This window comes from Chiloscyllium plagiosum, chromosome 4 (genome assembly GCF_004010195.1).
Source record: "Chiloscyllium plagiosum isolate BGI_BamShark_2017 chromosome 4, ASM401019v2, whole genome shotgun sequence".
Lineage (NCBI taxonomy): Eukaryota > Metazoa > Chordata > Chondrichthyes > Orectolobiformes > Hemiscylliidae > Chiloscyllium > Chiloscyllium plagiosum.
In genome coordinates this window covers 45,652,551-45,679,792 of record NC_057713.1, presented here as the reverse complement: position 1 = coordinate 45,679,792, position 27,242 = coordinate 45,652,551, and the positions used below count along the sequence as shown (strand labels likewise).

The window sequence follows — 27,242 nt, the reverse complement described above, 5'->3', positions numbered from 1 at the left end:
TCCGTCCTCAAACCCCACCCGTCCAACCGCAACAAGGACAGACCACCCCCGGTCCTCACCTTCCAAGCCTGCATTATCCAAACTGCATCCACAATTCATCAATTGCATTACAACCAATTCGAGTTAACGAAACACATATTACATCACAACAAGCTGTATTGGTCCGAGCATGTGGTGATGAGGCGGATTATTCAGGTTCCATTGTGTTCAGGGATGTGTAGATTAGGTGGATTAGCCATGGGAAATATGGAGATAGAATGGGGAATGAGTATAACTGGGATGCACTTCAGAGGGTTGGTGACTCAATGGGCCAAATGACCTCTTACAGTCATGGAGTCATAGAGATATACAGCACGGGAAACAGAGCCTTCGGTCCAACTCACCCATGCCAACCAGATATCCCAATCCAATCTAGTCCCGTTTGCCAGCACCTGGTCCATATCCTTGCCTTTCCAAAGGCATGTAAATCCTGTCCCTCAGGATTCCCTCAAACAATTTGCCCACCACCGATATCAGGCTCACTGGTTTATAGTTCCCTTTGTTTTCCTTACCACCTTTCTTAAATAGTGGCACCACATTAGCCAATCTCCAGTCTTCCGGAACCTCACCTGTGACTATCCATGATACAAATACCTCAGCAAGGAGCCCAGCATTCACCTCTCTAGCTTCCTACAAAGTTCTAGGGTACACCTGATCAGGTATTGGGGATTTACACAGTTTTATGCTTTTTAGGAGATCCAGCATTTCCTCCTCTGTAATATAGACATTTTTCAAGATGCCACCATCTGTTTCCCTACATTCTATATCGTCCATGTCCTTCTCCACGGTAAACACTGATGCAAAATGCTCATTTAGTATCTCTTCCATCTCCTACAGTTCCACACATAGACTGCCTTGCTGAACTTTGAGGGGCCCTATTCTCTCCCGCATTACCCTTTTGTCCTTAATATATTTATAAAATCCCTTTGGATTTTCCTTAACCCTATTTGCCAAAGCTATCTAATGTCCCTTTTTGCCCTCCTAATTTCCCTCTTAAGTATACTCCTACTGACTTTGTACTCTTCTGAGGATTGACTCGATCTCTGTTGTCTATACTTGATATATGCTTCCTTCTTTTTCTTACCCAAATCAATTTCTTTAGTCATCCAGCATTCCCTACACCTACCAGCCTTCCCTTTCACCCTAACAGGAATATACTTTCTCTGGACTCTCGTTATCTCACTTTTGAAGGCTTCCCATTTTCTAGCCGTCCCTTTACCTGTGAAATCTGCCCCCAAGCAACTTTTGAACATTCTTGCCTAATACCATCAAAATTGGCCTTCCTCCAATTTCAAACTTCAACTTTTAGATCTGGCCTATCCTTTTCCATCACTATTTTAAATTAGAAAAATAGAATTATGGTTGCTGGCCCCAAAGTGCTCCCCCACTGACACCTCAGTCACCTGCCCTGCATTATTTCCCAAGGGTAGGTCAAGTTTTGCACCACTCTAGTAGGTACACCCACATACTGAATCAGAAAATTTTCTTGAACACACTTAACAAACTCCTCTCCATCTCAACCCTTCATACTATGCCAGTCCCAGTCTATGTTTGGAAAGTACAAAATCCCCTACCACAACCCCTGTATTATTCTTACAGATAACCAAGATCTCTTTACAAATTTGCTTCTCAATTTGCTGCTGACAATAGTAGGGGTCTATGATACGATCCCAATAAGGTGATCATCCCTTTCTTATTTTTCAGTTCCATCCAGATAACTTCCCTGGATGTATTCCCAGGAATATCCTTCCTAATTACAGGTATAATACTATCCCTTATCAAAAACGCTACTCCCCCTCCTCTCTTGCCTCCCTTTATGTCCTTCCTGTAACATTTGTATCCCGGAACATTAAACTGCCAGCCCTGTCTATCCCTGAGCCACATCTCTGTAATTGCTATGATATCGCAGTCCCATGTTCCTAGCCATGCTCTGAGTTCATCTGCCTTCCCTGTAAGGTTTTTGCATTGAAATAAATGCAGTTTAATTTATCAGTCCTACCTTGTTCTCTGCTTTGATCCTGCTTGCCCTGACTGTTTGACTCATTTCTGTTCTCAACGGTACCAGTCGCAGGTTGATCTCTTTCCTTGTCATCTCCCTGGGTCCCACCCCCACATCTTAATAGTTGAAACCCTCCCAAGCAGCTCTAGCAAATCTCATTGTCACTTTATTACTCCCCTCCCAATTCAGGTGCAATCCGTCCTTCTTGTACAGGTCACTTCTACCAGGAGAGCTCCCAATGAGCCAAAACTGTGAACCCTTCTCCCATGCACCTGCTCCTCAGCCACGCATTCATCTGTTTTATCCTCATATTCCTACCCTCACTAGCTCGTAGCTCCGGGAGTAATCCAGATAATGTTATCCTCAAGGACCTCCTTTTTAAATTCTTGCCTAACTTTCTATATTCTCCCTTCAGAATCTCAACCTTTTCCCTTCCTATGTTGTTGGTTCCAATGTGTACAATGATCTCCTGCTGGTCCCTTTCCCCTTTGAGAACATTCTGCACTCTCTCTGAGAGATCCTTGATCCTGGCACTAGGGAGACAATACACCATTCTGATTTTTCGCTGCTGGCCACAGAAACATGTGTCTGTGCCTCTGACGAGAGAGTCCCCTATCACAATCGATCGCTTGGAACCCAAGATGCCCTTTATTACATTGGACCCTTTCTCAGTACCAGAAACTTGGCTGTTTGTGCTACATACCTCTGAGAGTCCATTATCCTGTACATTTTCCAAAACAGCATACTTGCTTGAGATGGGAATAGCCACAGAAGATTCCTGCACTACCTGCCTACTTCCCCTACTTTCCTGGAGTTAACCCATCTACCTGACTATATCTGCAGCTATTCTCCCTTCGTATAACTGCCATCCATCACATTCCCAGTTCCTGTAAATTTCTTATTGCCTTCAACTGCTGCTCCAACCGATCCATGCAATCTGATAGTATTCGCAACCAAAGACACTTCCTGCAGACATAATCATCAGTAACGTGGAATTATATCTAACTTGTTTCACTTTGTTTCTTGTATTTAAAAACCTCAGGGATACTTGCTGTCAAATCAAAGTACCATCTTTGCATAGACTCTGGTGCAGTGGTAGTATTTTGAGCCATTAGGCTTGACTTCAAGTCTCACTTGTTCCAGATGTGTGCAATAACATATCTGAACAGGCTGATTAGACAATAGTTTTCGCACTGTAGGGATTCTATGACCCTATGATGTGCAGGATAAATATTAACAAAGCTTGCAATGGAAAGATAAGTGAAACTTTTTTTTAAAATGTATGATTGCTAATCATTGGTAATCAACTCATCTGACACTAAAAAAAACTATTTAAAAATGGGCCTGGGGTTTTGTGCTGCATTCCAGAAGGCCTAGGTGCAAGGCCCACTGACTCAAGAGGTGTTTCACAACACATCTAAAAATGCGCGCACACCAGATTTTGCACCCAGGTGGAAGAACTCTTGACTCTGCAGAAATGACCTTTAAAAATTCCTGCGCACACATCCCATTTTTTAGTGCAGATAAATGCAGGGGCTGGTTTGGGAGTTAAGCCAGGTTACCTTGGGGGAGCTGTGGAGGCTGTCAAATCGTCACCTGGACTTGGTAGAAAGCCTGTAGAAGGGCTGTGGCACTGTGTTCAAAAACTAAAATAAAATAATCAAATATAAAAGATTCCTCCAAACCTTACCCTCAGACTCACCCCACCCAAACCCTCTCATCCTCACTTCACATGATGCATCCACGAAAACCCTTTACACCAATGCCCTCTACCTGTCCCTTATGGCTTTTCATATTCTTCATGCCACTCTATGATCCTCTACCAATCCCACTGTCTCCCAAATCACCAATACCCATTTACATATTAGGCATAAGTCTTCATTCCTCCATGCCAAATTAGTGCCTACTTCCACCCTATCATTCTTCACCTTCATGTCAACCTATCTAGTATTCACAAGTACCAATGAACACAAGAAAACAAGGTTCGTTTCCTTAAATTTCTACATTACAGACCACACTCTTATTCATATAAACACGTTCTGACAGGTTTTGACTGCTTGATAATTCTTAATGTGTCTTGAAACTTAACAGTCTGACATCTTTTGACAAGGGTTCATAGCTCTTAAGTCATCTTGACATTTCTTGAACAGTTCAACACTTCTTGACAGTTTGACTCTTCTTGAGACTTTTTGACAGGAATTCACAAGTTGGACAGAAGGTGCACCATTCTCCAAAGTTAACGATCCCAGAAGGTGCCTGACCCTCTCCAAATAATACCTGATCCCAACACCACTCCTATAAAATGATACCTGAACCCCTCCCCCTCCCACCACCACCTCCCCCATGCAGCATTTTATCTATCCTAAAGAAATACATTGCAAACAGATCCATCTCCATCATCTGTACTGCAGACATCAAGGATCCCAAAATACCAATTCAGAGGGAGCAGTTGATAAGTTAAATGATCAGCTGTTTCCAGAAAAGGTATCACACGTGAACCATGGAGCACTCTCAATCCCATTCCCATGAAAATGGGGATTCTAGGTTCAGAGAAGGGACATAGTACTTCTGATGTCTTTGCCACTTTTGAGGTTTCTGTCATAGCGAAAATCTGGCCTGAATATTGCGACAAATATTGCATGTTGAACATTTTAAAAATGTCAATTTTAATCATTCAAAAGCTTTGTTTTTTTCGGTCTTGTTCCTTTTTCTTCTCTCAATCTAGTTTTCTCCCCACTCTCTGTTATCTCCTCTCTCTGTAATTGATTTGGCACAACGTGTGTTTACTAATTTCATTCTCCATTTCTCAATCTGGTTGATTAAGAAGATATCCTGTTGCTTACCCCATTTGCTCAGACTGCAGGATGCCCAGTTGCCATCGCTGCACTGTTATCAGCTTCCATTTATAAGAACATAGTGAGAATCTTTTTTTGAGCTGCAGTCTGACTAATAGCAGACACTGTTATCTATTTGCTGCAGTGAATCGGTGCAGTTGTTCTTAGTCATTTCTGCGATAATTGATAAACACTGCACCAAATCTCCACACCTCAAAATGTGAAACAGTCACAGAATTGTGACTCTAGAGAAGTTGCACATTGTAATCATCTATTCTTCAACTGTGACCCTCGGTTCTCAACAATTTCTGCTCATTCAAGTGAAAGGACACCAGTTGCGAGTTGGCAGGCATAGATGCCATAAATTGAGAGTGCGGACACCAGATATAAAACTGGAAGAAATGGGTGATAAATACAGAGGGATATGGAGGCCTATGGGAAAAATGAGCAAGTTTTGGAATGGTCCTGTCGAGAGACTGCAGACATGATGGACCGAATTCCCACTTTCTCTAAGATGCTATGGAATCTACAGTGTATATTGTTTTCAGAAAAGTAGCCAAGAAAAGTTTTTACATTCCCATTGGCGCACACTTTGCTCATCAATGGTTAGTTCTTACGACCCAACCAAGTCAGTGGTTGTTCAAGACAACACATTTTGACTGAGCAGAAGAGTTGAACACCTTGCACTTCACTGATTATCACACTATGATAAACATGTACTTTAGTGAAAAAGTTAAAGAATATCTCTTTTCACCAAATGGAATGAATCACTAATAAAACTGCGGTCATACAAGTCTCTGAAAAGTGGGATTCATATGAAAAAAAGGTTGTGCTAATGTAATAGGAAGTTAATTATAGAAAAAAAACCATACAGAATTATCACACTTCTTATTGAAGAAATTATAATCTTCTTTCTATGTTCTTCAAGAAGAAATCCTATACTTCAAGTCTAAATTAGACATTATTGAGCAGTAAAAGAGAATCCAACGCTTGAAGCAGATACACTGTCAGGAGTGCCATTCCTAATGCTGTAATTCTTAATGTTTAAACCTCTTCATGTCAACCTCGTGCAGCCATTATAAAAGAGTAAACTTGTGATCTCGTGGTAGTACAGCTACCTCTGAGTGAAGAGGTACCAGGTTTAAGTCCCACCTCTACCTTCATATGCCTGATCTGGTATATCTATAAGAACAAGTTGAAATTCTTCCAAAAAATGTTTAAAGTTCTGAGTGCTCAAGAAGAGGTCATTTCAATTACTGTTGGTAGAATAGATCTCATTTCTTTTTTACCTGCCCTCCTTCCTCCCAGGTCATAAAGTATGGATGGATATGAAAATAGGCAATGATTACTGCACAAAGTGACCAAAGCTTCTACCTATCTACCTTTCCATATTGCCTTTGCTCAGTAGTTCCACTCATTGAGATAAGTGAAATAATTCCAGAGGCTGGTATCCCATTACCAAGTCACCCTTTATTTACACAAAGAGAATCCTTGACACTGGTCCAGCTCCATCAGAGCCAACTTTCAGAGTGAACAGAACTCTGACTATAGAAAATGAAAATGTTGGCGAGGAAGATATAGAGATACCTGCATCTAGAGGAGAAGAGATTGAGGTTCACAAGGAAGAGGTAGTAGAGATACTGCAGTGTGCAAATAGACAAGTCCCCTAGGCCAGATGGGAGCTATCCTAGGATCCTCTGGGAAACAAGGGAAGAGATTGCCGAGCCTTTGGCATTGATCTTCAAATCATCATTGTCTACAGGAATAGTAGGACTGGAGGACTGGAGGATAGCAAATGTGGTTCCCTTGTTCAAAAAGGGTACCAGAGACAACCATGGTAATTACAGACCAGTGAGTCTCACTTCAGTTGTTGGAAAAGTGTTGGAAAAGGTTATAAGAGATAGAAAAGAATCATCTGATCAGGGACAGTCAGCACGGTTTTGTGAAGGGTAGGTCGTGCCTAACGAATCTTATTGAGTTTTTTGACAGTGACCAAACAGGTAGATGAGAGTAAAACGGTTGATGTGGTGTATATGGATTTCAGCAAGGTGTTCGATAAGGTTCCCCACGGTAGACTATTATACAAATGCGGAAAAATGGGATTGTGGGGGACATAGCAGTTTGGATCAGTAATTGGCTTGCTGAAAGAAAACAGAGGGTTGTAGTTGATGGAACATGTTTATCTTGGTGTCCAGTTACTAGCGGCTTACTGCAAGGTGTTGGGTCCACTGCTGTTCGTCATTTTTATAAATGACCTGGATGAGGGCTTAGAAGGGTGGGTTAGTAAATTTGTGGATGACACTAAGGTCGGTGGAGTTGTGGATAGTGACGAAGGATGTAGTAGGTTGCAGAGAGACATAGATAGGATGCAGAGCTGGGCTGAGAGGTGGCAAATGGAGTTTAATGTGGACAAGTGTGAGGTGATACACTTTGGACGGAGTAATCTAAATGCAAAGTACTGGGCTAATAGTAAGATTCTTGGGAGTGCAGATGAGCAGAGAGATCTCGGTGTCCATGTACACAGATCCCTGAAAGTTGCCACCCAGATTGACAGGGTTGTTAAGAAAGCATACAGTGTCTTGGCCTTTATTAATAGAGGGATTGAGTTCTGGAACCAGGAGGTTATGCTGCAGCTGTACAAAGCTCTGGTATGGCCACACTTGAGTATTGTGTACAGTTCTGGTCACCGCATTAATAGAAGGATGTGGAAGCTTTGGAAAGGGTGCAGAGGAGATTTACCAGGATGTTGCCTGGTATAGAAGGAATGTCTTACGAGGAAAGGCTGAGGGCCTTGAGGCTGTTCTGAGAGTAGTAAGGGTATGGAATGCTTTGCCTGCAATGGTAGTAGATTCGCCAAGTTTAAGTCGTCATTGGACAGGCATATGGACGTACATGGAATAGTGTAGATGGGATGGGCTTCAGATTAGTATGATAGGGCGGCGCAACATCGAGGGCTGAAGGGCCTGTACTGCACTGTAATGTTCTATGTTCTATGTTCTGACATTTCTGTTTATACCTGTCAGCCAAGGCTTCCTGTTTGGACCAGATTAACAGCCCCAATCTGGGAACTTGTACTCTATGAGATTCATTTGGCTGACCTTGCTAAAATTACTCCATCCCTCCCCCTCTGAGTCGGAGAACATAGGTTGGTTTTTTTTTGCAGTTCCTCCTGGGGCATTTTAGTACCGAGTCAGATTCCACCAACTCAGCCTCTCACACAGGCAGCTTGTTGCTCTCCTCTTTCGCCTAGAGCATCTCAGGAGAAATTCATTCTTCTCTTCGGGTGGTAAAGGTGTCAAGGTGGTGACATCAGCAATGTTTATCTCAGATTCTGAGGTATCTTCAACGTTTGATGAAAAGGGAGAATCCGTGGGTTCTGGAACAGTTGGAAAGGCTGTTAAGGAGCCACGCCCATTTTGCTCTAGCACCGTTTGCAAGTTTGCAGCTTTCATGTGGTCCACATGCTTGTTCAGAACCTTTGTACCTATACAAACTTTGTACGTCACAGGGCCTGACCTCGGGTTAATTGTGCCTCTTACCCATGCAGGACCATTCCCATGGTTCCTAGAGCAAACTTCACTCCCTGAAGTAAGCTGTCTGGCTCGCTTAACGGAGTCTTCAGTCTAGCATTCACATTCCTGACACTGTTTCACCCGCCCCACCCCCAGGTCTGGGAAGATCAGATTCAATCTGGTGCACAGTCTTCTCCCCTTTTGTGACTCTGCTGGAGCTACCCCTGGATTACCTTGGTGAAGTTCAGCCAGGATCTGCGGCAAATTTTGCTCGGGACAACTACTCTTGCTCCCCACAATAATAATATACAGCCCTCGTCTGCGACTTGGTCTCTTCAGATCCAAAAACAATTCAATTCTGGTTGTAGCCCTTTGATGGAGCCCCCATTACCACCAGCTGTTTCAGTTTTGCAAGGACTGGACTTTTCTGCATTCAAAGTTTGATATTGTCAGCAATGACTGGATGTGTGTCCAGAAAATTTAAAACCAATACGGACTCTTCCAGCGTGGTACCACCTGTGGTGTATCTGCCAACGGGAACAGGCTCAACGCATCCAAATTTTGCTTCTTGGCCCCTGAACTGTGTTCCATCTTGTAATTATATGCACTTGGTATCAGAGCCCAGTGCTGAATTCAGCCAAAAATTATGGACTGCACTGCCTTGTCCTCTTTAAGTAGACCCAGCAGGGGTTTGTGGTCCATTATTGCTAGGAATTTATATCTGGAAAACTATTGGTGGAACTTCCTGACTCCAAATATGACTGCTAATCCTTCCTTCTGTTTCTGGGTGTATTTACATTTTGCATCAGCCAAAGTTCTGGATACATATGCTATTCAGTGTTCCTCTCCATTGGGCCACCAATGAACTAATACTACCCTAATGTCGTATGGAGGAGTCATCACATGTCACTACCAGATCTTGCTTGGGATCATAGTGAGCCAACACCTCAGAGAATGAGAGCTGTTTCTTCACCTCCTTAAAAGCCATGGCTTGGCGACATGCCTATTTCCAAGGCTGACCCTTTTTGAAGAGTTGATGCAAAGGTGCCAGGATGGAGGCCAGGGTACGTATGAACTTTTTATAATAGTTCACAAGCTCAAGGAATGACATAAGCTCTGTGACATGACAGCTGGGGCACCTTTGATCTTCCAAAGGGTGTAACCCAGTCTTGTGAACTCTGTTGCTCAAGTAAGTCATTTAGGGTGCCTTCTAAGGTGTAAGGGAGAAATGCCTAAGGGCTATGTCCAAGTTCTCTAAGTGCTCCTTATTCATCTTCCCTGTTATTAGCATGTCATCCAGATAAATGGTGACCTGGGTTAGACCCTGTAAAATGTTCTCCATCATCTGCTGAAAATTGGCACAGACTGATGATACCCCAAATGGCAGTCTCGTCTGTTCATACAAACCCTTATGGGCATCATTTGTAGCAACGTTCTGGGGATCTCCATCTAATCACATTTTCAAGTACACATGGCTCATGTCCAGCTTCATGAAGGACAGCTTTGTGAATAATCATCTCGGGGTTGGGTACTTACCAGCTGTGAAAAGTGGTTTACCATTTGTTTAAAATCCACACAAAGGCAAACTGACACTTTGGCTTCACAATCAGTATAACCGGTGCAGTCCACAAACTGGACTGGTTTGATGATTCCTACACTTTCCAACCTTCTGATTTGCCGAAAAGCAAACAGCACCGGGTGGGCCCTGCAGAATCATGGAATTGCTTCCTCTGATCAGGATATGCCCTGAGTGAGGCTACACAACTGTCTTCACTCATGTGGTGTTCCCCAAGGGCAGTTGGAATGGCAAGGGTATTGGAATGACCTGCTGTGCCTTTTCAGCACCACACTCCTGACTCTGATCTCCAACATCTGTAGTCCTCACTTTCTCCTAGTTGTAATGAGCTCAGCCAGGCGAACCTCACAGAACATGAGTTTCCTGATTGGGACTGTTAATCTGGTCCAATCAGGGAGCCCTGTCTGACAGATATAACCAGGAGTTATATCCACTTGCATCGGAATACCTTGCAACTCCGATGCTCCAATGGCCATATTTTCCAATGATAAAGCCAGTTGATGAGTCTGTTTGAAGTCTAGTTGGGCTTCAACTACTAAGTGCTATTGCATGGTTACATCATTAACCCCACCAAGTGGTCTCTCAGCATCTCATTAAGAGTTAAAGCAAAGTCACAGATTTCTGCTTGTCATCTTAACTTCGTCAAAAAATCCTGCAAGGATTCCCCTATTTCCCAAACTGCCGAGTAAAACCAATAGCATCTCAGAATTAGAGGAGGCTTGGGATAAATAATATTCCTCAACTAAATCCATCAACTCTTGAAAATTTTAGTATCTGGTGTCTTAAGGAAAGTTAGGCTCCTAATAACTGAAAAAGCTGCGGGTCCACAAGAATTCCTCATTGTTTTTCATCTGCCTCAATGTCAGCTACCTGGAAAAATACTACATTCTTTCCACATAATGGGCCCAGTCTTCAACAGCAGGATTGAACAGGTCAAGCTTCTTAAAGACCAGCACGATGCCAGAAATGTTTACCCCAACTCAAAGATGACCATTGCGAGTGAATTTCTCAGGAGCATGCTTTTCTCTCATCGCCACTGAATTAACTCCACAGAGGCCAGCATCTGACCACCAATTCATCCTTTATTTACACTTGGAGAGCCTGTGATACTGATCCAGCTTCCTCAGAGCCAGCTCTCAGAGTGAACAGCATGCCTGACACTCCTGGTTATATCTGTCAGACAGGGCTCCCTGATTGGATCAGATTAACAGCCCCAATCAGGAAACTCATGTTCTGTGAGGTTCACCTGGCTGACCTCATTACAACTAGGAGAAAGTGAGGACTACAGATGTTGGAGATCAGAGTCAGGAATGTGGTGCTGAAAAGGCGCAGCAGGTCAGGCAGCTCCTTGGATGCTGCCTGACCTGCTGTGCTTTTCCAGCACCACACTCGACTCTGATCTCGTTACAATTACTACAATAAGTTTATCACTAGATACTTAATAGATTGTAGAACAGAGAACAGTACAGCTCAGGAACAGGCCTTTCAGCCCACCTTGTCTATGCCAACTATGATGCCATTCTAAAGTAATCCCATCTGCCCGCACATGGTCCATAACCTATTATTCCCTACTTGTTTATGTGTCTGTGTAAATGCCCCTTAACCATTCTATATCTGCTCCTTCCATCTCCCTTGGCAGTGCATTCTCGGTACCCACTACCCTCCCTGTCGCACATCGGTCTAAAATTTTTCCCCTCTCATTTTAAAGCCTAGTTAGTACTTGACATTTCCATCATGGGAAAAAGGCTGTGGCTATACACCCCATCATAATTTTATATACTTTTGTATAAAAGGAGAAATCAGTGATCATTCCCTAGCTATCATCAGTAATACTAGCTATGTATTCAAAATTTGCTTAACTCCACAAGCTGCCTGGCAGGATTTCAACCTGTGACCCTCAGCATTAATTTGAGCATTTAGGATGATTAGCCCAATGACATTACCACTACACCACTACCTTTCCCTGTGAGTGAGGACCTATGTACTAGCTTTCTATTCTACAGCATTGTTGGACTCTAATGTAGTGCGCCACTGCAATGCCCTTGAGTCCACTTTCAGCATCAAGCAGGTATGGTCTTGATACTTCGTCCGTCAAAATCAGCTCAACTTGATGCATCAACTTTATTAAAGCCCAGCACTAATTCAAACTCAGACATTATATTAATGGTGGTTTTGGCAAAATATCAAGTGCATAGATCTAAATCATGTTTGGCACAGTGTGGCTCCACATGACCTCTGCTCCATGAAACATGAGGAAGAGAGCATCAAGTGCATAATACAGTAGACACTCATGGGGAAATGTTTTTATTGCTATTTTGTAATTAATAAAAATATATTGACCTTATTTTCCTTTTTCGGACAGTCAACTATCTGTCTAAATATGTCTTTGTTCTTTTTTCAAATAGCATCATCAGCTAATCTTAATTCAAGAAGAACATTGTAATTCTGTCCCCACAACAATATAATGTTCGATTTGTGGTGCTGCTAATGTCACACTTAATGTAATGAATGTCTCTTCTCATATCCTGAGATAGTCCTGCCATAATTGTTCATTAAAATTCAGAATTTTTCAAGCTCAGAATTTCAGCTGTCACTTAAAATTTTTCATCTGAAAACATAAATACAATAAGGATTTTTATTATTGAGTTAAGGGAAGTCATGATATCTGTAATGTTGATTTTTTTCTAAAAAGGTAACAATGTAGACATGGCCATTCTTTTTCAAAATATTATTTATTGCACAGATGGACAGCCACTTATGATGTTCGGGTGCTGTTTCGGGATAATTATGGTAATTAATGGCGCTGTTTTTTCTAATGTAATGCAACTTAAACACTCCTGTATTGAGATTATTGTCAAGGATATTTATCAAGCAAAATTCAGAGTTAACATTCAACTGGTTGGGCAGGATGGTATTCCAATTTAATTCTAGGAGATAAAGACGTTGCGTGGGGTGAGTACCAGATTGAGTTTTAGCTAGGTGTGACAACATATCTCATGTATTTCTTCCTTTATAAAATCTTGAAAAGTTTTTAAATGAAGACTCAATTTTAATGTCTTGATCACAGCTGTTTCCTATGCAAACACATGTTGGGAAAGGCTAGCTGGCCTGAGAAATTGTATGACCACTACTCATACTAAGACAAGACAGAACAGATACAAGTTTCTCCCCACACTGCCTCACAAGTGATCTTCGAGCTTTCCATGTGAAATCTAATGGCTTGGCCAAGAGAAATATAAAACTCACCCCAGTGAGGAAAATAGCTTTAAGATTTTTAAACTTGGATCTGCCATCCTTTAGTCGGTACTGTAGTACCCAGGACTCAGTTAGGTTTCACTGTTATAAGAGAGAGGAAGCTTGTTTGTAATATTAAAAGTCGAAGAGGAAACAGGAGATGCATTTTCAATGAGAAATTTTGGGCAATATGCAAGGTTTAACCTTCAGCTTGGAGGATTGTATGTACAGACTGGAAACTGTCTCAAAGACCCTTCAATTTAAATGTTCAACAATTTTAGATTCTTAGGATTGGCCCAGTCATTGTACGATGTTAAATTATTATGCAACTAACACTACATTTCCAAGCTTCCTTCAAGGCTGAAAATTATCTCTCAATTGTCTGCAACTTACTGGCAAGTATTTTCATTAGAGCTTACGCTGCCTGGCTGATGGCTGTGCACAACGGTGGAACTGAAAAGAAGCAAATCCTTCATCTGTATGATTGGAAGGTATATACTGAATATAAATGAATACTTTACATTTCCTGCTACCTTCAGACATTATAACTACATTAATAAGTGGCATTTTCACTTAAGATGAAATGGAAGAATTGTATATTTTCTCGTTTTATTGAAAATGACAGCACTGTTTCTCAAGTGAATTGCAAATAGGAGGTGATAGATGTCTAGCAATCATAGGTAGCACTTGTGAGCTGGTGCTGGTGGAAGGGGTGAACAGACATTCCTTACTCTATTGTGTTTTCATCCAAAGTCCCCGTAACTTTAATTCCATAGAATTGCTGCATAGCAGCTACAGCTGCGTGCAGGGACTGTGAAGAGCGCAATACTGACATTCTGGGTTCACTAGCTTGAAGATAGCCGTACTTCTGTAACCATATCTGGAAAAAAAAAGAAAAAATGCCAATTGATCAGTCTATTATATCCATTAAAATCATCAAAAAAATCATTTTTTTGAAAAAATAACTAAGGTTTTTTGCAAGGGGAGCACAGTATTTCACATGTTGATGGTAAGAACAAAATGCTGCAGATGATAATGATCTGAAATTAAAACACTCAATGAAGAAGTTAGCATCCATGAGAGAATACGTACATTGTCTCAACTATGGACTTGAACATTCTGAGGAAGGGTTGATATCCTAAAAGTATTGTCTGTTCACTCCAGTGACACTTATCCTGCTGTTTCCTGCATAAATTTAACATCAGAACTAAGAATAGCCATTTTGAGGCTCCCAGGTGTTTTTCCCCCCTCTCACGTTAGAGGCTTAGAGAAGTAGCTGTCTTTCTCAGACTCTCTTTCATTGAGGGTCTCCCTCAAAAAATACAACCTTGGAAACCAGAGGTTCCATAGCATAGCATATTTACGCAGATAACAGTGACAATATTTGTGTGAAGCAACATGTTCACTGTTGAAACAGAAGACTGTAAGTTCAGAAGGGAAATTGGTGTTCAATTCCTTCACTGGCAGAGGTTACCATGAATATCCTACCTCCTCAACCACCCTCTCACCTCACCTGAGGCATGGTGACTCTCAGCTTAAACTATCATCAGTCATTCTTTCTCCCTCTCTCTCTGTTTGTCTCTCTCTCTCTCTCTAATCAAAGGACAGTGCTATGATCTGATAGACTTTGACTTGGCACATTCTGCTGCTCAGAAGGCCTGAAAACAACTGGACGCAACTTCAGTTGTTTTAGAAACAGTTACGTCACCAGGCATCATCTCTTACCTCTCACTGCCCCTCTATACCTTAACCTACACCTTCAATCTACACTGTAGTTCCTCCGTAGCTTTATTGGCCACACCATGCCAACTTATACCTCCACCTCAATGGAACCTTCACTCCAACTCAAGCCCTTCACTCACCCACCATGTAACCTTAACTCCTCTATAGCCCATTCTGGTTCATGCCTCTTATCCACTCCAAATGGTCCACCATGCCCCTCCCATCCTGGACCATTGCCACCTCTACAATCACTCACTCAGCATTCAACTTGGGCAGACCTCAGGAGTGATGTGGAAATAAAGGTACAATACTGCTAACAATCTAATGCAACTCCAAGCTCAAACTTATTAGTTTTTTAAAAATGCTTTATTCATGAAAGCCATTTGAAGTTTTTAAAATTTTGTGTGTTCCAACTTCTCATTAAATAAACTTTGATTCAGACCCCTTTAATTCAAAGAAAGTGAATTATTGATGGCTTCTTTATACTGAATCAAACTGTGAACTCCTTGCTAAGTTAAGCTTAGCTTTTGAACTCCCAGGCAAGCATTCATAATAGCATGGTAATAGCCCTTTGGAAATGGTAAATTAAAACTACATGATATTTTGTCTAACCTACATTAGATGAATTGTCAATCAAAGCAACACAGCAGATTTTTTTAAAGATTATCACTGACATAGAAATCATACAGTAAAGATAGAGGCCATTCATCCCATTCAGTCTGTACTGACCCTCCAAAGAAGAGCCCACTCTATTCCCGTAGTCCTGCTAATCCACTTAATCTGCACATCCTGGACACTATGTGGCATTTAAGATGGCCATTCCTGCTATCCTTCACAGCTTTGTCTGTGGAAGGAAACTGAAGCACCCGGAGGAAATCCACACGGCGATGAGGAAAATATGCAAACTCCACACAGATAGTCACCCAAGGCTGCTCTGAAGACTAAATCTGTTTATTTCAATTTAACATGAAGTAGATTCTTTAAAAAACAAGTCAAGACAGAAATCAGAACATATATGGCCTTCAAAAGCACTGAAATCTGTAGCATCAATTTGTGACCGACAGACTGCAGGTTAAGGCACTTGGCCCAGTGAAACTGGGTTTTGTCTGAACTCAGCACAAAGTTCAAATGATCCTGCTGACTTTAGGTTCCTCAAACAAAGGAGATCTTGCTCTGCATGCCCATACCTTCAGCAACAGTGGAATATTTTAAGAAATGGTGGTGAAACATCCACATCCAGGTTTTATTAAGAACCAGCAAGTCTTCTGAACCTGACCTGACTCCATATTAGACATCTTTAAAATTGAAAATGTTGAGATTGGATTTCCATTTGCTTATAAATGTTGACATTCCAATTCCAGCCTACTCATTGCTTTTCAGACTAAATTACCAGAAAACTATGATGAACGTCATTGGATCCATGTCTTTCACTAATCAAGTCAGCTCTACACAGGAACCTTGATTATCCGGCATTCAGATTATCTGGCAAGATCGCAAGACCCAATGCTTGGCTAAACTATGTTATTCGGCATTCAATTATCTGGAATTCGATTAACTGAATGAAATACTCCCCACCCGTGTTCTTCAGATAATTGAGGTTCCTCTGTATTCAGATTCCCAGCAGGGCAAGAATAAGCTGTAGATCACGAATATTAAAGATGAAAATAACACACAGCTCTAAAATCTCTCACTTTATAAAAATTAGAACTTGTGGGAGGGTGCTATGTTCTACAAACAGATTTATCAAAATGGATAAAAATTTGGGAGTTATCATTCTCCAAGATAAATATCCTGTTTTGTATTTTTCAATGTGCTAAAATTGCAATGGCTGCAGGACAGTATGCCAGAACAGGGAAGCTTCAACGCTGACTTTTGGCTGGGGAGATAGGAACCCCAGCAGAACATAAAATCTGGACTAATGGGGTGAATGTCCAGTCATAGTTCTGGAAATGTAAATGGTGCATCGAAGATCTTGGGGTGCAGACAGACAATGACTGAATAGTTAGCACTGCTGCCTCACAGCGCCAGGAACCCATGTTCAATTCCATCCTCGGCAAGTGTCTGGAGTTTGCACCTCCACTCCCCTCTCATCCGTGTCTGCCTGGGTTTCCTCCGGTGCTCTAGTTTCCTCTCACAATCCAAAGACATGCAGGTTAAGTGGAATGGCCATGCTAAATCGCCTATAGGGTCCAGGGATGTGTAGGTTAGGTGGGTTAGCCATGGAAAATGCAGGGTTACAGGGATAGGGTAGGACATGTGCCTGGGTGGGATGTTCTTCGGAGGATCCGTTAGCACTGAATGGATCTATGGCCTGTTTCCATGCTGTAGGGATTCTATGATTCTAAGATCTTGGCAGCGAGTGGACGTGAAGATCAAAAGAAAAATGTTGGCATGTGAGTCCCAACATGAGATATCTATTAAAGTTACAATAATACACAATAATCTCATGCTCTTCATTGAAGAAAAGCAATACTCAGAGTATTATGCTAAGTGATATGAAACTCTAGAGAAAAAGAGAGACATTTTGGGTGCAGACAGACTTATGTGCGGTGATTTTCCTGAGGTTCTTGAAGACCCGATGCGTGTATACAATATGGTTGTAGGAAAAAGTTGCAGAGGAGAGTAACCACAAGCTTGGCATCCAATTGTGAAGTAGGTGAAGATGTGTGTATTCTGGAGGTGAAGATGATTATGTTATAGTTGCAAAGATATTATGAGAGAAGATAACTGCTGTAGTACAGGCCAAGGGCAGCATGAGAATCTCATGGTAGATTTGTTGACATACTTTGTGGGGTTTTGTCAAGAATTAGTGACAGACATTTTTTATGCGAATGCTCCTGTGAAGCACCTTGGAATGTCTGACTATGTTGAAAGTACAATTTGCCTGCACAGAAATGATAGATCTGCTGAACTCTGTAAAATATGTAGGGTAAGGGAGCAGGGTTCTTGAGGTGGAGTTTGGATTACAAATTCAAAACTGATTGTTAGAAGTGTGGATTATACAAGCACCAAATGAACATTCGCCAGGGGACAAATCAGGGAACTAAAAGTAAGGTTCAACACCGAAGCTCTCCACTACCAGATTTAGCTTGAGAGATCATTTGGGATGCTTGAAGTTGATGCTGACTTTTATAAGAAATTAAACTTCATGCATTATTAAACAATAAAAAACAACATTTTAGAATCTTAACAGACTCTGATGTTTTTCATGACTCATGATATTGAGAAATGTTGGTGCTGGGAAATGAAGCATTTTTCATCATAGACTTCCTGAGGTCAAAATTGCAATGTCAAGCAATGAAGCAAAGACGAGGTCAAAAGGTTCCCAGTTTATATTTTAAGTTTTTTTGTTTAAATCACACGTCACAACTCAAATCACCTAGACAGCATTCTATGTTCTCACAAAATAGGGAAATATGCAATCTATTAAAGTCAATATCATACCAAATTCCCAAGAATAAGATTTGTTTTTTGGTTTAATCAATAACTTAAGTAACTTCTGACATTGGCTCTCTTGTTTATTTTCCTTGCAGCTGTAGATTCTAGTGAGGCTTCAAGGTCATTCCTAATCAAGGGGTTATGCCCAAAATGTTGACTCTCCTGCTCCTCAGATGCTGCCTGACCTACTGTGCTTTTCTAGCACCACATTTTTTGACTCTGACTGTTCAGCATCTGCAGACCTCATGATAAAGGGAAGGGAGTTAATTTTTGAGATATACAAATTATTTTTGAGACAGTTAGATCTACTTCTACAGCAGTTCTCCCAATCTTTGTTGTAACCTTTCAGCCTGATTGGCAGAATCTCTGATCCTATTCACCGGGTATAATGCATTTGTTACCTGTGAGGACAAAAGAGTAAGCAGTGTAGAAAGGACAGCCAGAATGAGACCAAGACATCACAGCTTAGGAGGCTGTCCAGAGATAGGGTGTATTATGATGTTGTGGCTTTAAGTGATGCATTTTATCCTGGTTTCTTTTAAGAGAGAGGTTGAATGAGAGGCAATGAGTAGTCTGAGGTAACGTAAACAGCTTGTGAGGCCTTGGAACTTTTTTTAACAGTTGCAACAATAGAAGCAGCCTGGATGGATCTGGCCAGCTCACACAGATCAGGATTTCTAGTTTTCTTTTAGCTTTTAGCTTCAGCAGAAGCAGCTGGAGTCTTGAAAAAGGAGAAGCTATTTTTCCCCTCTATTGGTTGTAGCTAGAAGCTGGAGTTTCTCTTCCTACTGCAGGCATTGCGTGTGAGAAAATCTGTTTGCTGAATTTGTCTTTTTTTCAAGGGGTGTGTTTATGGAATGTTGCTCTAATGGGACAGTTAATTAGTAATAGTTACTGCATCTATTATTCTGTTAAGTTTTCCAATAGAATTAAATTAGTCAAAGTTCTTCTTTCATTTGTTGAATTTTAAGTATAGTCTTTGAAGAAATGGTGTTTTGCTTAACATCAAGTACTTTGACCAATCAAATTGTATCTGGAACACAGCACCTTACATCTGCATTTAAAATAAGAAAAAGATAGGGTCTGGACTACCTTCTGAAAATATTTTGAGGGTGTTTGGTAAGGTTCATAACAAGTGGAAGGGGCAAAATATAATAGAAATAGGTATTAATCAAAACTCGGCATTTTTGGAGATAGACAGAGTCCTCTACAATGAAAAGAGTGAATCCCAAAAGGTGTAATGGTTCTCTGGTGCGAGGCTAAGGAATAGTATATGATGGCTATAGAGAAATTTGGGAAGGGAGAGCTTATGTCCAGTTGTCATAGTTCCTTTTCGAACAAATGACTTGGGTTGGGATAGGAAGGGGCAGGCTGAATAGCAGAGCTGTGTAGGGCCTAGGATAGGCAGTAGTGAAGTTAAAAGGAGAGGGAGAATGGAGCCATCCCAGGAACGGGGGGGAGCTGCTTCAAAATCAACGTGCCTCATCACAGGAGCACAGATGGGTAATTGTTGGGCATTTCTCTCTCATTTCTTGTGACTAGATATTGGTTTAAGTTAAGGCCATAAATACAGTTTAAAAACTTTGCATGGATAATGAAGACAAATAAGTTGTGAAGAAAGCTTATAGGATCCTTGGGTTTATAAAAAGTGGCATAGCATATAAAAGCAAAGAAGTGATGCTACATATCGACAAATCATTGTAAGACCATATTTAGAGCATTGTGTTGAATTCTGAGCACTTTATTGAAGGATGTATATTAAAGCCCTTGAAACACCCGCAAAAGAGATTTACTCGAATGATACCAGGAATCAGGGATTCTTGATATCAAGAAAGATTAAAGAAATAGGACTTATTCTTCTTAGAGCAGGGAAGATTAAGAGGTGACCTTATTGAGGTGTTCAAAATTATGATTAATTTTGATAAAGAAGGACATTCTGTTTCTCTTAGTTGATACGTCAGTAACTAGGGAGTCACAATTTCAAGATTGTTAACAGAGTTGTGAAGAGAGGAGGAGAAACCTCTTAATTGAGAAAGTTGTTACGATTTGGAAAGCATTGTTTGGGAGTGTTTTGGAGGTCGTTTCAACAGGAGGTTTCAAAAGAACGCTGGATGTATATTTTTGAAATGGATGAATTTACAGGGCTACAGAGAGAGAGCTGGAGAGAGGAACTGATTAGATTAGATTACATTACATTACAGTGTGGAAACAGGCCCTTCGGCCCAACAAGTCCACACCGACCCGCCGAAGTGCAACCCACCCATACCCCTAACCTAACACTATGGGCAATTTAGCATGGCCAATTCACCTGACCTGCACATCTTTGGACTGTGGAGTCGCCTGAGGCGGGAATTGAACCCGGGTCTCCGGCGCTGTGAGGCAACAGTGCTAACCACTGATTGGGGAGCTTTTTTTGGGAGCCAATACAGACACGATGGATCGAATATCCTCCTTCTGTATGATAAAATTCTACGACTCTATGATTAATATTCTGAACTTTAAAACTAAATTTCTTTGCTTGATAGATGCAAGGGATTCTGGTTGTTTGGCTGACACAGATGAGAGTAAGATATTTATAATCAATGTTTAAGCAGAAGTCAGGTTGAAAGAAAACAGTATGGTAGCTCAATGGTTAGCACTGCTGCCTCCCAGCACCAGGGACCCAGGTTTGATGCCAGCCTCAGGTGACTGTCCATGTGGATTTCCTCTGGGTGCTCTGGTTTCCTCCCACAATCCAAAGATGTGCAGGTCAGATGAATTGGCCATAGGAAATTGCCCAGAGTGTGAGGTGCATTAGTCAGAGGGAAATGGGTCTAGGGGGTTACTCTTCAGAGGGTCGGTGTGGACTTGTGAGGCTGAAGGGCCTGTTTCCACACTGTAGAGAATCTAATCTAATCAAAAGCAAGGCACCATATTCCATTACATTAAGTTACATGTGATTCGCAAGTCCTGCACTATGTGGAAGTTCCTTAATATGCCCAGCGTTCTGGATGACTACATGTGTAGGAGATGCCTTTAGCTGGAGCAACCAAAGCTTCTAATTTTGGGCCTTGAGAGCCACCTGAGTGCATTTCTTGAGGCTGAGGGACAGCGTGCTCAGGACATGGTCACCCTACAGCTAAAGGAAGGTCAGGCAAAAAGGGAATAGGCGACTACCAAGCAAAAGAAGAACACCAGGCAGACAATGATTGAATCCCATGAGTGCATGTCTTTTGAAAACCATTTTCAGCCTTGAGAAATTGTAAGAAAGATGGCTGACCTTTGTGGCACCAATAAGCAAGGAATTGTGGGTGGTCCAGGTGTTTCAGGGTCAGGAGTGGGTGTAGTAGTAAAAGTATATACTGGCAATAGTGGCAGATTCTTTAAAGGGGTTGGGAAGTGGACAGGTACGCCTGCGGTGGTAGATGTGACTCCACGATGGTATATTGCATTCCAGATGCCAGGACCAAGCATGCCACAGAATGGCTGCAGGGCATTCTGAAGGGGGAGGGTAGATAGCAAGAGGTTGTGATTCATGTTGGGGCCAATGAAACAGGAAGACAAAGAAATGAGGTCTTACAAACAGACTTCAAGAAATTAGGTAGAAAGTTGAAAGCAGGACTTCAAAGATCATAATCTCCGGATTGGTCCCTTTGTCACACAACACTGAGTGTAGGGAAAAAAGGGATAAAGCAGATGAATGTATTGTTGGACAGATAGTACAGGAGGGAGAGATTCAGATTCCTGAGGCACTGGAGCTATTTTGAGGGAAGGTGGAAATGTACAAATTGGATGGGTACATCTGAACAAGAACAGGAGGAACCTTACTCACCAGTAAATGGATTTCAACTAGAGAAATAGGGGATAGAGTCCTGAAAAATAGTTCAGAGGGGAGAGAAGCTGATATGGAAATGGACAATAAAACATATGTGAGTCTAAAAAAGCAGAGGAAACAAAAGGTAAATTAAAAATGTTTAGTAAGGCTAAATAAAATATATTTTAATGCAAATAGCTCAAGGGATAAGACAGATGAACAGACAGTACAGGTAGGTATGTGGGGATATGATATCATAGCTATAACAAAGACTTGGCTGGAATATGGGCAGGATCGGCAGCTTTCTGGTTAAAGGGTTTTCAGATAAATTAGAGATGGGGAGGGAAGTGGAGGAGATTCACAATATTGACCAAGGAATCAATTATAGCAGAGAGAATAGAATAGAATCCCTACTGTGTAGAAAGAGGCCATTCAACCCATTGAGTCTACACTGACTCTCCAAAGGACATCCCACCCAAACCTAATCTCCTACCCTATTCCCATAACCTTGAATATACCATGGCTAACCCACCAAGCCTGCACAGCCCCAGACACTACAGACTATTTAGCATGGCCAATCTGCACATTTTTGGACTGTGGGATGAAACCCACACAGACACAGGGAGAATGTGCAAACTTCACATAGACAGTCACCAAGGGTGGAATCAAATCTGGGTCCCTGGCTCTGTGATACAGTAGTGCTAATCTCTGAGCCACCATACCACTCAAAGTGTCAAGGGATAAGATCATGGAAGGATCATCAGGTAACACTATATGGGCAGAATTTAAAAAAAAACACAAAGGGGCAAACACATTGTTGGCTCCAGGCAGTTCTTTCAGAACGTGATAGTTCCTAAGTGACCCTGCACTATACAAAAATTGCATAATACAAACAACACTTAGTGTGACCTAATTGCATTATAATCAACACACACTTTAAAAGTTTGTTCTTTAGAAACAATGTTGCCTATTCACCCAATTGCGTTACAGCCAATCTGTGTTAACAAAAAACACGTTATACAAGAACTGCCTGTATGTACAAAAAGTCCCCTAACACAAAAGGCATTAAAAGTAGGAGATTTTATCAACGTATATATCGATATCTATCGATACATATAGCTGGAATAGTTTGTGTGTGTAAGGTGGAGAGGAAGCCAAATTCTTCAATTGGAACTAGGAGAATTCTTTTCGCCAGTATGTGGAAAGCCGAACAACAGAAGGATTAAATTTAGATTAGATTAGATTAGATTACTTACAGTGTGGAAACAGGCCCTTCGGCCCAACAAGTCCACACCGACCCACCGAAGCGCAACCCACCCATACCCCTACATTTACCTCTTACCTAACACTACGGGCAATTTAGCATGGCCAATTCACCTGACCTGCACATCTTTGGAGTGTGGGAGGAAACCGGAGCACCCGGAGGAAACCCACGCAGACACGGGGAGAACGTGCAAACTCCACACAGTCAGCCTGAGGCGGGAATTGAACCCGGGTCTTCTGGCGCTGTGAGGCAGCAGTGCTAACCACTGTGCCACCGTGCCGCCCGCAAATCTCGACCTAAGATTTGAAAATGAACCAAGGGAACTGGAAGGCATATCAGTAGGGGAGCATTTTAGAGAAGAAGAACATAATCAAGACAAACTTAGGCAAAATATGCAAACATTCAAATTTCCCTTGACAAATGGCATGGCGGCTCACCAGGGTCCCAGGTTCGATTCCAACCTTGGGCAACTGTCAGTGTGGAGTTTGCACATTCTTCCCGTGTCTGTGTGGGTTTGCTCCGGTTTCCTCCCACACTCTAAAAGATGTGCAGGTTAGGTGAATTGGCCATGCTAAATTGCCCATACTGTTAGGTGCATTAGTCAGAGGGAATTGGGCCTGGGTGGGTTACTCTACGGAGGATCGGTGTGGACTTGGTTATAAAACTATCAAATAAAAGCATTCCTTCAAAAGCTGCTATAAAGGACAGATTTTCCTTCAACAGACTATAAAACTGTTCATGAAACAAGACACAGAGTCCCCTTCACAGATATGAATACTATTTGACAGAGCTAATTCCTTTTGTCAGATTTGGAGATCAGTCAAGCTTTCATAACGCAGTTCTGTCCCAATGCTGTACAAAGACCCGAGAGCTGAATACATTGAACTCTATGAAATGGACAGGAACAGTTGGCTAATTTCTCAATCACTTAACTAGAGGCTATTAATATACAACAGTCATTGGGAAATCTAATGCAGAATTTAAAAAAAGCCTCTTTGCCCAAGTGTGAAAATGTCAAATGCCCTATCACAGGGAGTGGTTGAAGAAAATATCATGGATGAATTTGAGGGTGTAAAGGGACGACCTTTTAGAATAGAGATAAGGAGAAATTTCTTCAGGCAGAGAATAGTAAATCTTTGGAATTCACTGCCACAGAAGGATGTGAAGACAAGGTCACTGAGTAATATTTAAGGTGGAGATAGATAGGTTCTTGATTGTGATGGGGATCAACAGTTACAGGGAGAAAGCGGAAAAATAGGATTGAGAAACCTATCAACTATGATTGAATGGTGCAGCAGACCGAAGGGCTGAATGGCCTAATTTCTGCTCCTACGTCTTATGGTCTTATGGAAGGCAGACAGCTATACAGGGAGAAGAGAATAGATGGTTGCAATGACAGATTTATATGAGGAAAGATGGGGGGAGGCTTGAGCAGAGCATCTATGTGACATGGTTGACATGCTTCTGTGTCACATATCCTAAGTAATCCCAGTTAAAGCACATGCAAATCCTTTGAATTAGAGATAAAAATGGCACCACTGAGCAAAGACTAACATTTTGCAGCTCCTAAAACTGCCTCACTAAGATTTCAGTACCTGTTGATTTTCTCCTTCCTTTTCTCTTGATGAACCCTATTCAAATCCTTGCTTATCTTTCAGTTTTCAATTTTAACAAGGGTTCTTTCCAAAATGTTAACTTTTCTCTTTACAGATGCTCACTGATTGGTTTCCAACAGTTTCTCTGCAGAATATGACATTTTCCTATTCCCAAGCTGAGTCATGTGAGATTGCCAATTAGTTCTGATTTAATTTTGTGCAGAAGTCCTATTATGGACGGATACTGCCCAAATATATTTCAACCCTTCAGGCTATCAGAGACAAATTACTTGAATCCCATTAATCCAGTCTGGCTTTGATCTCAGATCTTAAAATAAAAGACCAATTCATGTGTTACCTGCTTCTCCCAACTGCAAATAATTTTGGCAGTGCTTCAACTCCCCAAATTCTCTTACAGCAGTGCATGCACTCCTAACCATGAATGACTCTCTTAATTATTATGCTTATAGACAGAGATTTTCCTGCTTCAGAATTACAGATGGTTTCTGATAAATACTGTCTGTTTGTCTGGGGATAATTTTCAATTTAGCACGAGAGATGAAAGCAAGGCAATCTGACAATTTTCAAAATGAAACTGAATGGCAAAGTCTTGATTTCAATTCAGGGCAGAAATGTGTGTGGTATGTTATAATACAGGGATAACAAACCAAGCCAAATCAGCCTCACTATCACTGGATTCACAGCATAGTGAAAGTAAAACACTCAATAACCCTCAAAATTGCCCATTGTTCCGAACCAGATTTTACAAATAACAGATCTTGGTCATCAAGTTTATAGCCTAAACAAAAATTAATAATTTATTGATAACATAACTTCAGCAGAATATGAATAAGCAACAGGGTAATCTACTTAATATCTAGGTTCTAAAGTCCAATCTTCTTTGATCATAACTTAAAACAACAAATGCTGGAGATCACAGTGAGTCAGACAGCATCCATGGGGTGAGAGCACGCTAACATTTCGAGTCTGGATGACTCTTCAGAGCTGAAGTGAAGTGTGAAGGGGGCAGCATTTATGTCATAATTGGGGGAGACTTGTGGCAGTGGTGGGGTGGAGAGCGCTGGTCGAGAAAACATGTTGATAGCTCAGAGTAAATGATTGGAAAGTGAGAATAGCAGAACAAAGGTGTGTCTAATTGCCAGACTAGAAAGAGAGGGGATAGAGGACATGGTGACAGAAAATATAACAAGTAAAGCTAAAAGAAAGGGAAGAAATGGGATCTGGTTCACAATTTGAAGGTGTTGAACTCCATATTAAATCCAAAAGGCTATAAAGTGCCTATTTAATGATGAGATGTTGTTCTTCTAGTTTGTGCTATGATTCACTGGAGCACTGCAGCAAGGACAGACAAGTGGGCAGGTGAGCAGAACATTAAAATGACCAGCTACAGGAAGGTTGGAGCCATGCTTGTGCAGATATTCTGCAAAGTGGTCATCCTGCCTGCGTTTGGTTTCCCCAGTGTAAACTAGGCCACATTGAGTGCAGTGAATACATTGGACCAGAGTGGAGGAGATACAGATGAAATGCTGCTTCACCTGGAAAGACTTATTTGATCATAAATCCTACTTACACATAGTTAAGAGATAAATGAAAAAAATGAAAATAGCATTGTTGTAATTTGCCAGTTCAATAATCCATTTCAAATTATGGATACCAGACCTGCATGAAATCCTTGGATAATGGTTTGTTCATAATCAAGAAGAACTGTATACCTCGCTGAAATTCTAAAGTCACCAATTAATGCAAATAGTTTCAACAGACTTCGAGAAATATTTACTTATTTCCAGTAGTCTGGGATTCTTTCCTCAGAACATTCAGTATCTTGAAAGCAAACTAGAGAATGCAAAACATAACAGCAGCCATGGGAGGTTTTCAAGAATCACTCTGTCTCCTCTAAAACCAAACAAGAACAGATTCTCTTCCTTTTTTGCTGATCAGCTCTCCTTTATTGACCAATTCCACATTCAGACAAAAGTGGAGACTGCAGATGCTAGAAACCAGAGTTTAGATCAGAGCGGTGCTGGAATAGCACAGCAGATCAGTCAACATCCGAAGAGCAGGAAGATCGACGTTTCGGGCAAAAGCCCTTCATCAGAAATCCAGCCTCTATTCCTGATGAAGGGCTTTTGCCCGAAATATCGATTTTCCTGCTCTTCAGATGCTGCCTGATCGGCTGTGCCTTTCCAGCACCACTCTGATCCCAATTCCACATTCA

The 27,242-nt window shown here is 41.5% G+C and overlaps 1 protein-coding gene across 3 annotated transcripts in view; it reads right to left on the bottom strand.

Moving 5' to 3' along the window:
* Positions 1-27,242, bottom strand: part of LOC122549012 (matrix metalloproteinase-16-like) — a 252,380-nt gene that overhangs the window by 151,206 nt on the left and 73,932 nt on the right. For all 3 annotated transcript variants that reach the window (XM_043688128.1, XM_043688130.1, XM_043688131.1), the window contains exon 2: positions 13,926-14,074. In XM_043688128.1, the coding sequence (XP_043544063.1) occupies positions 13,926-14,074 (149 nt within the window). The remainder of the gene's footprint in view (positions 1-13,925; positions 14,075-27,242) is intronic.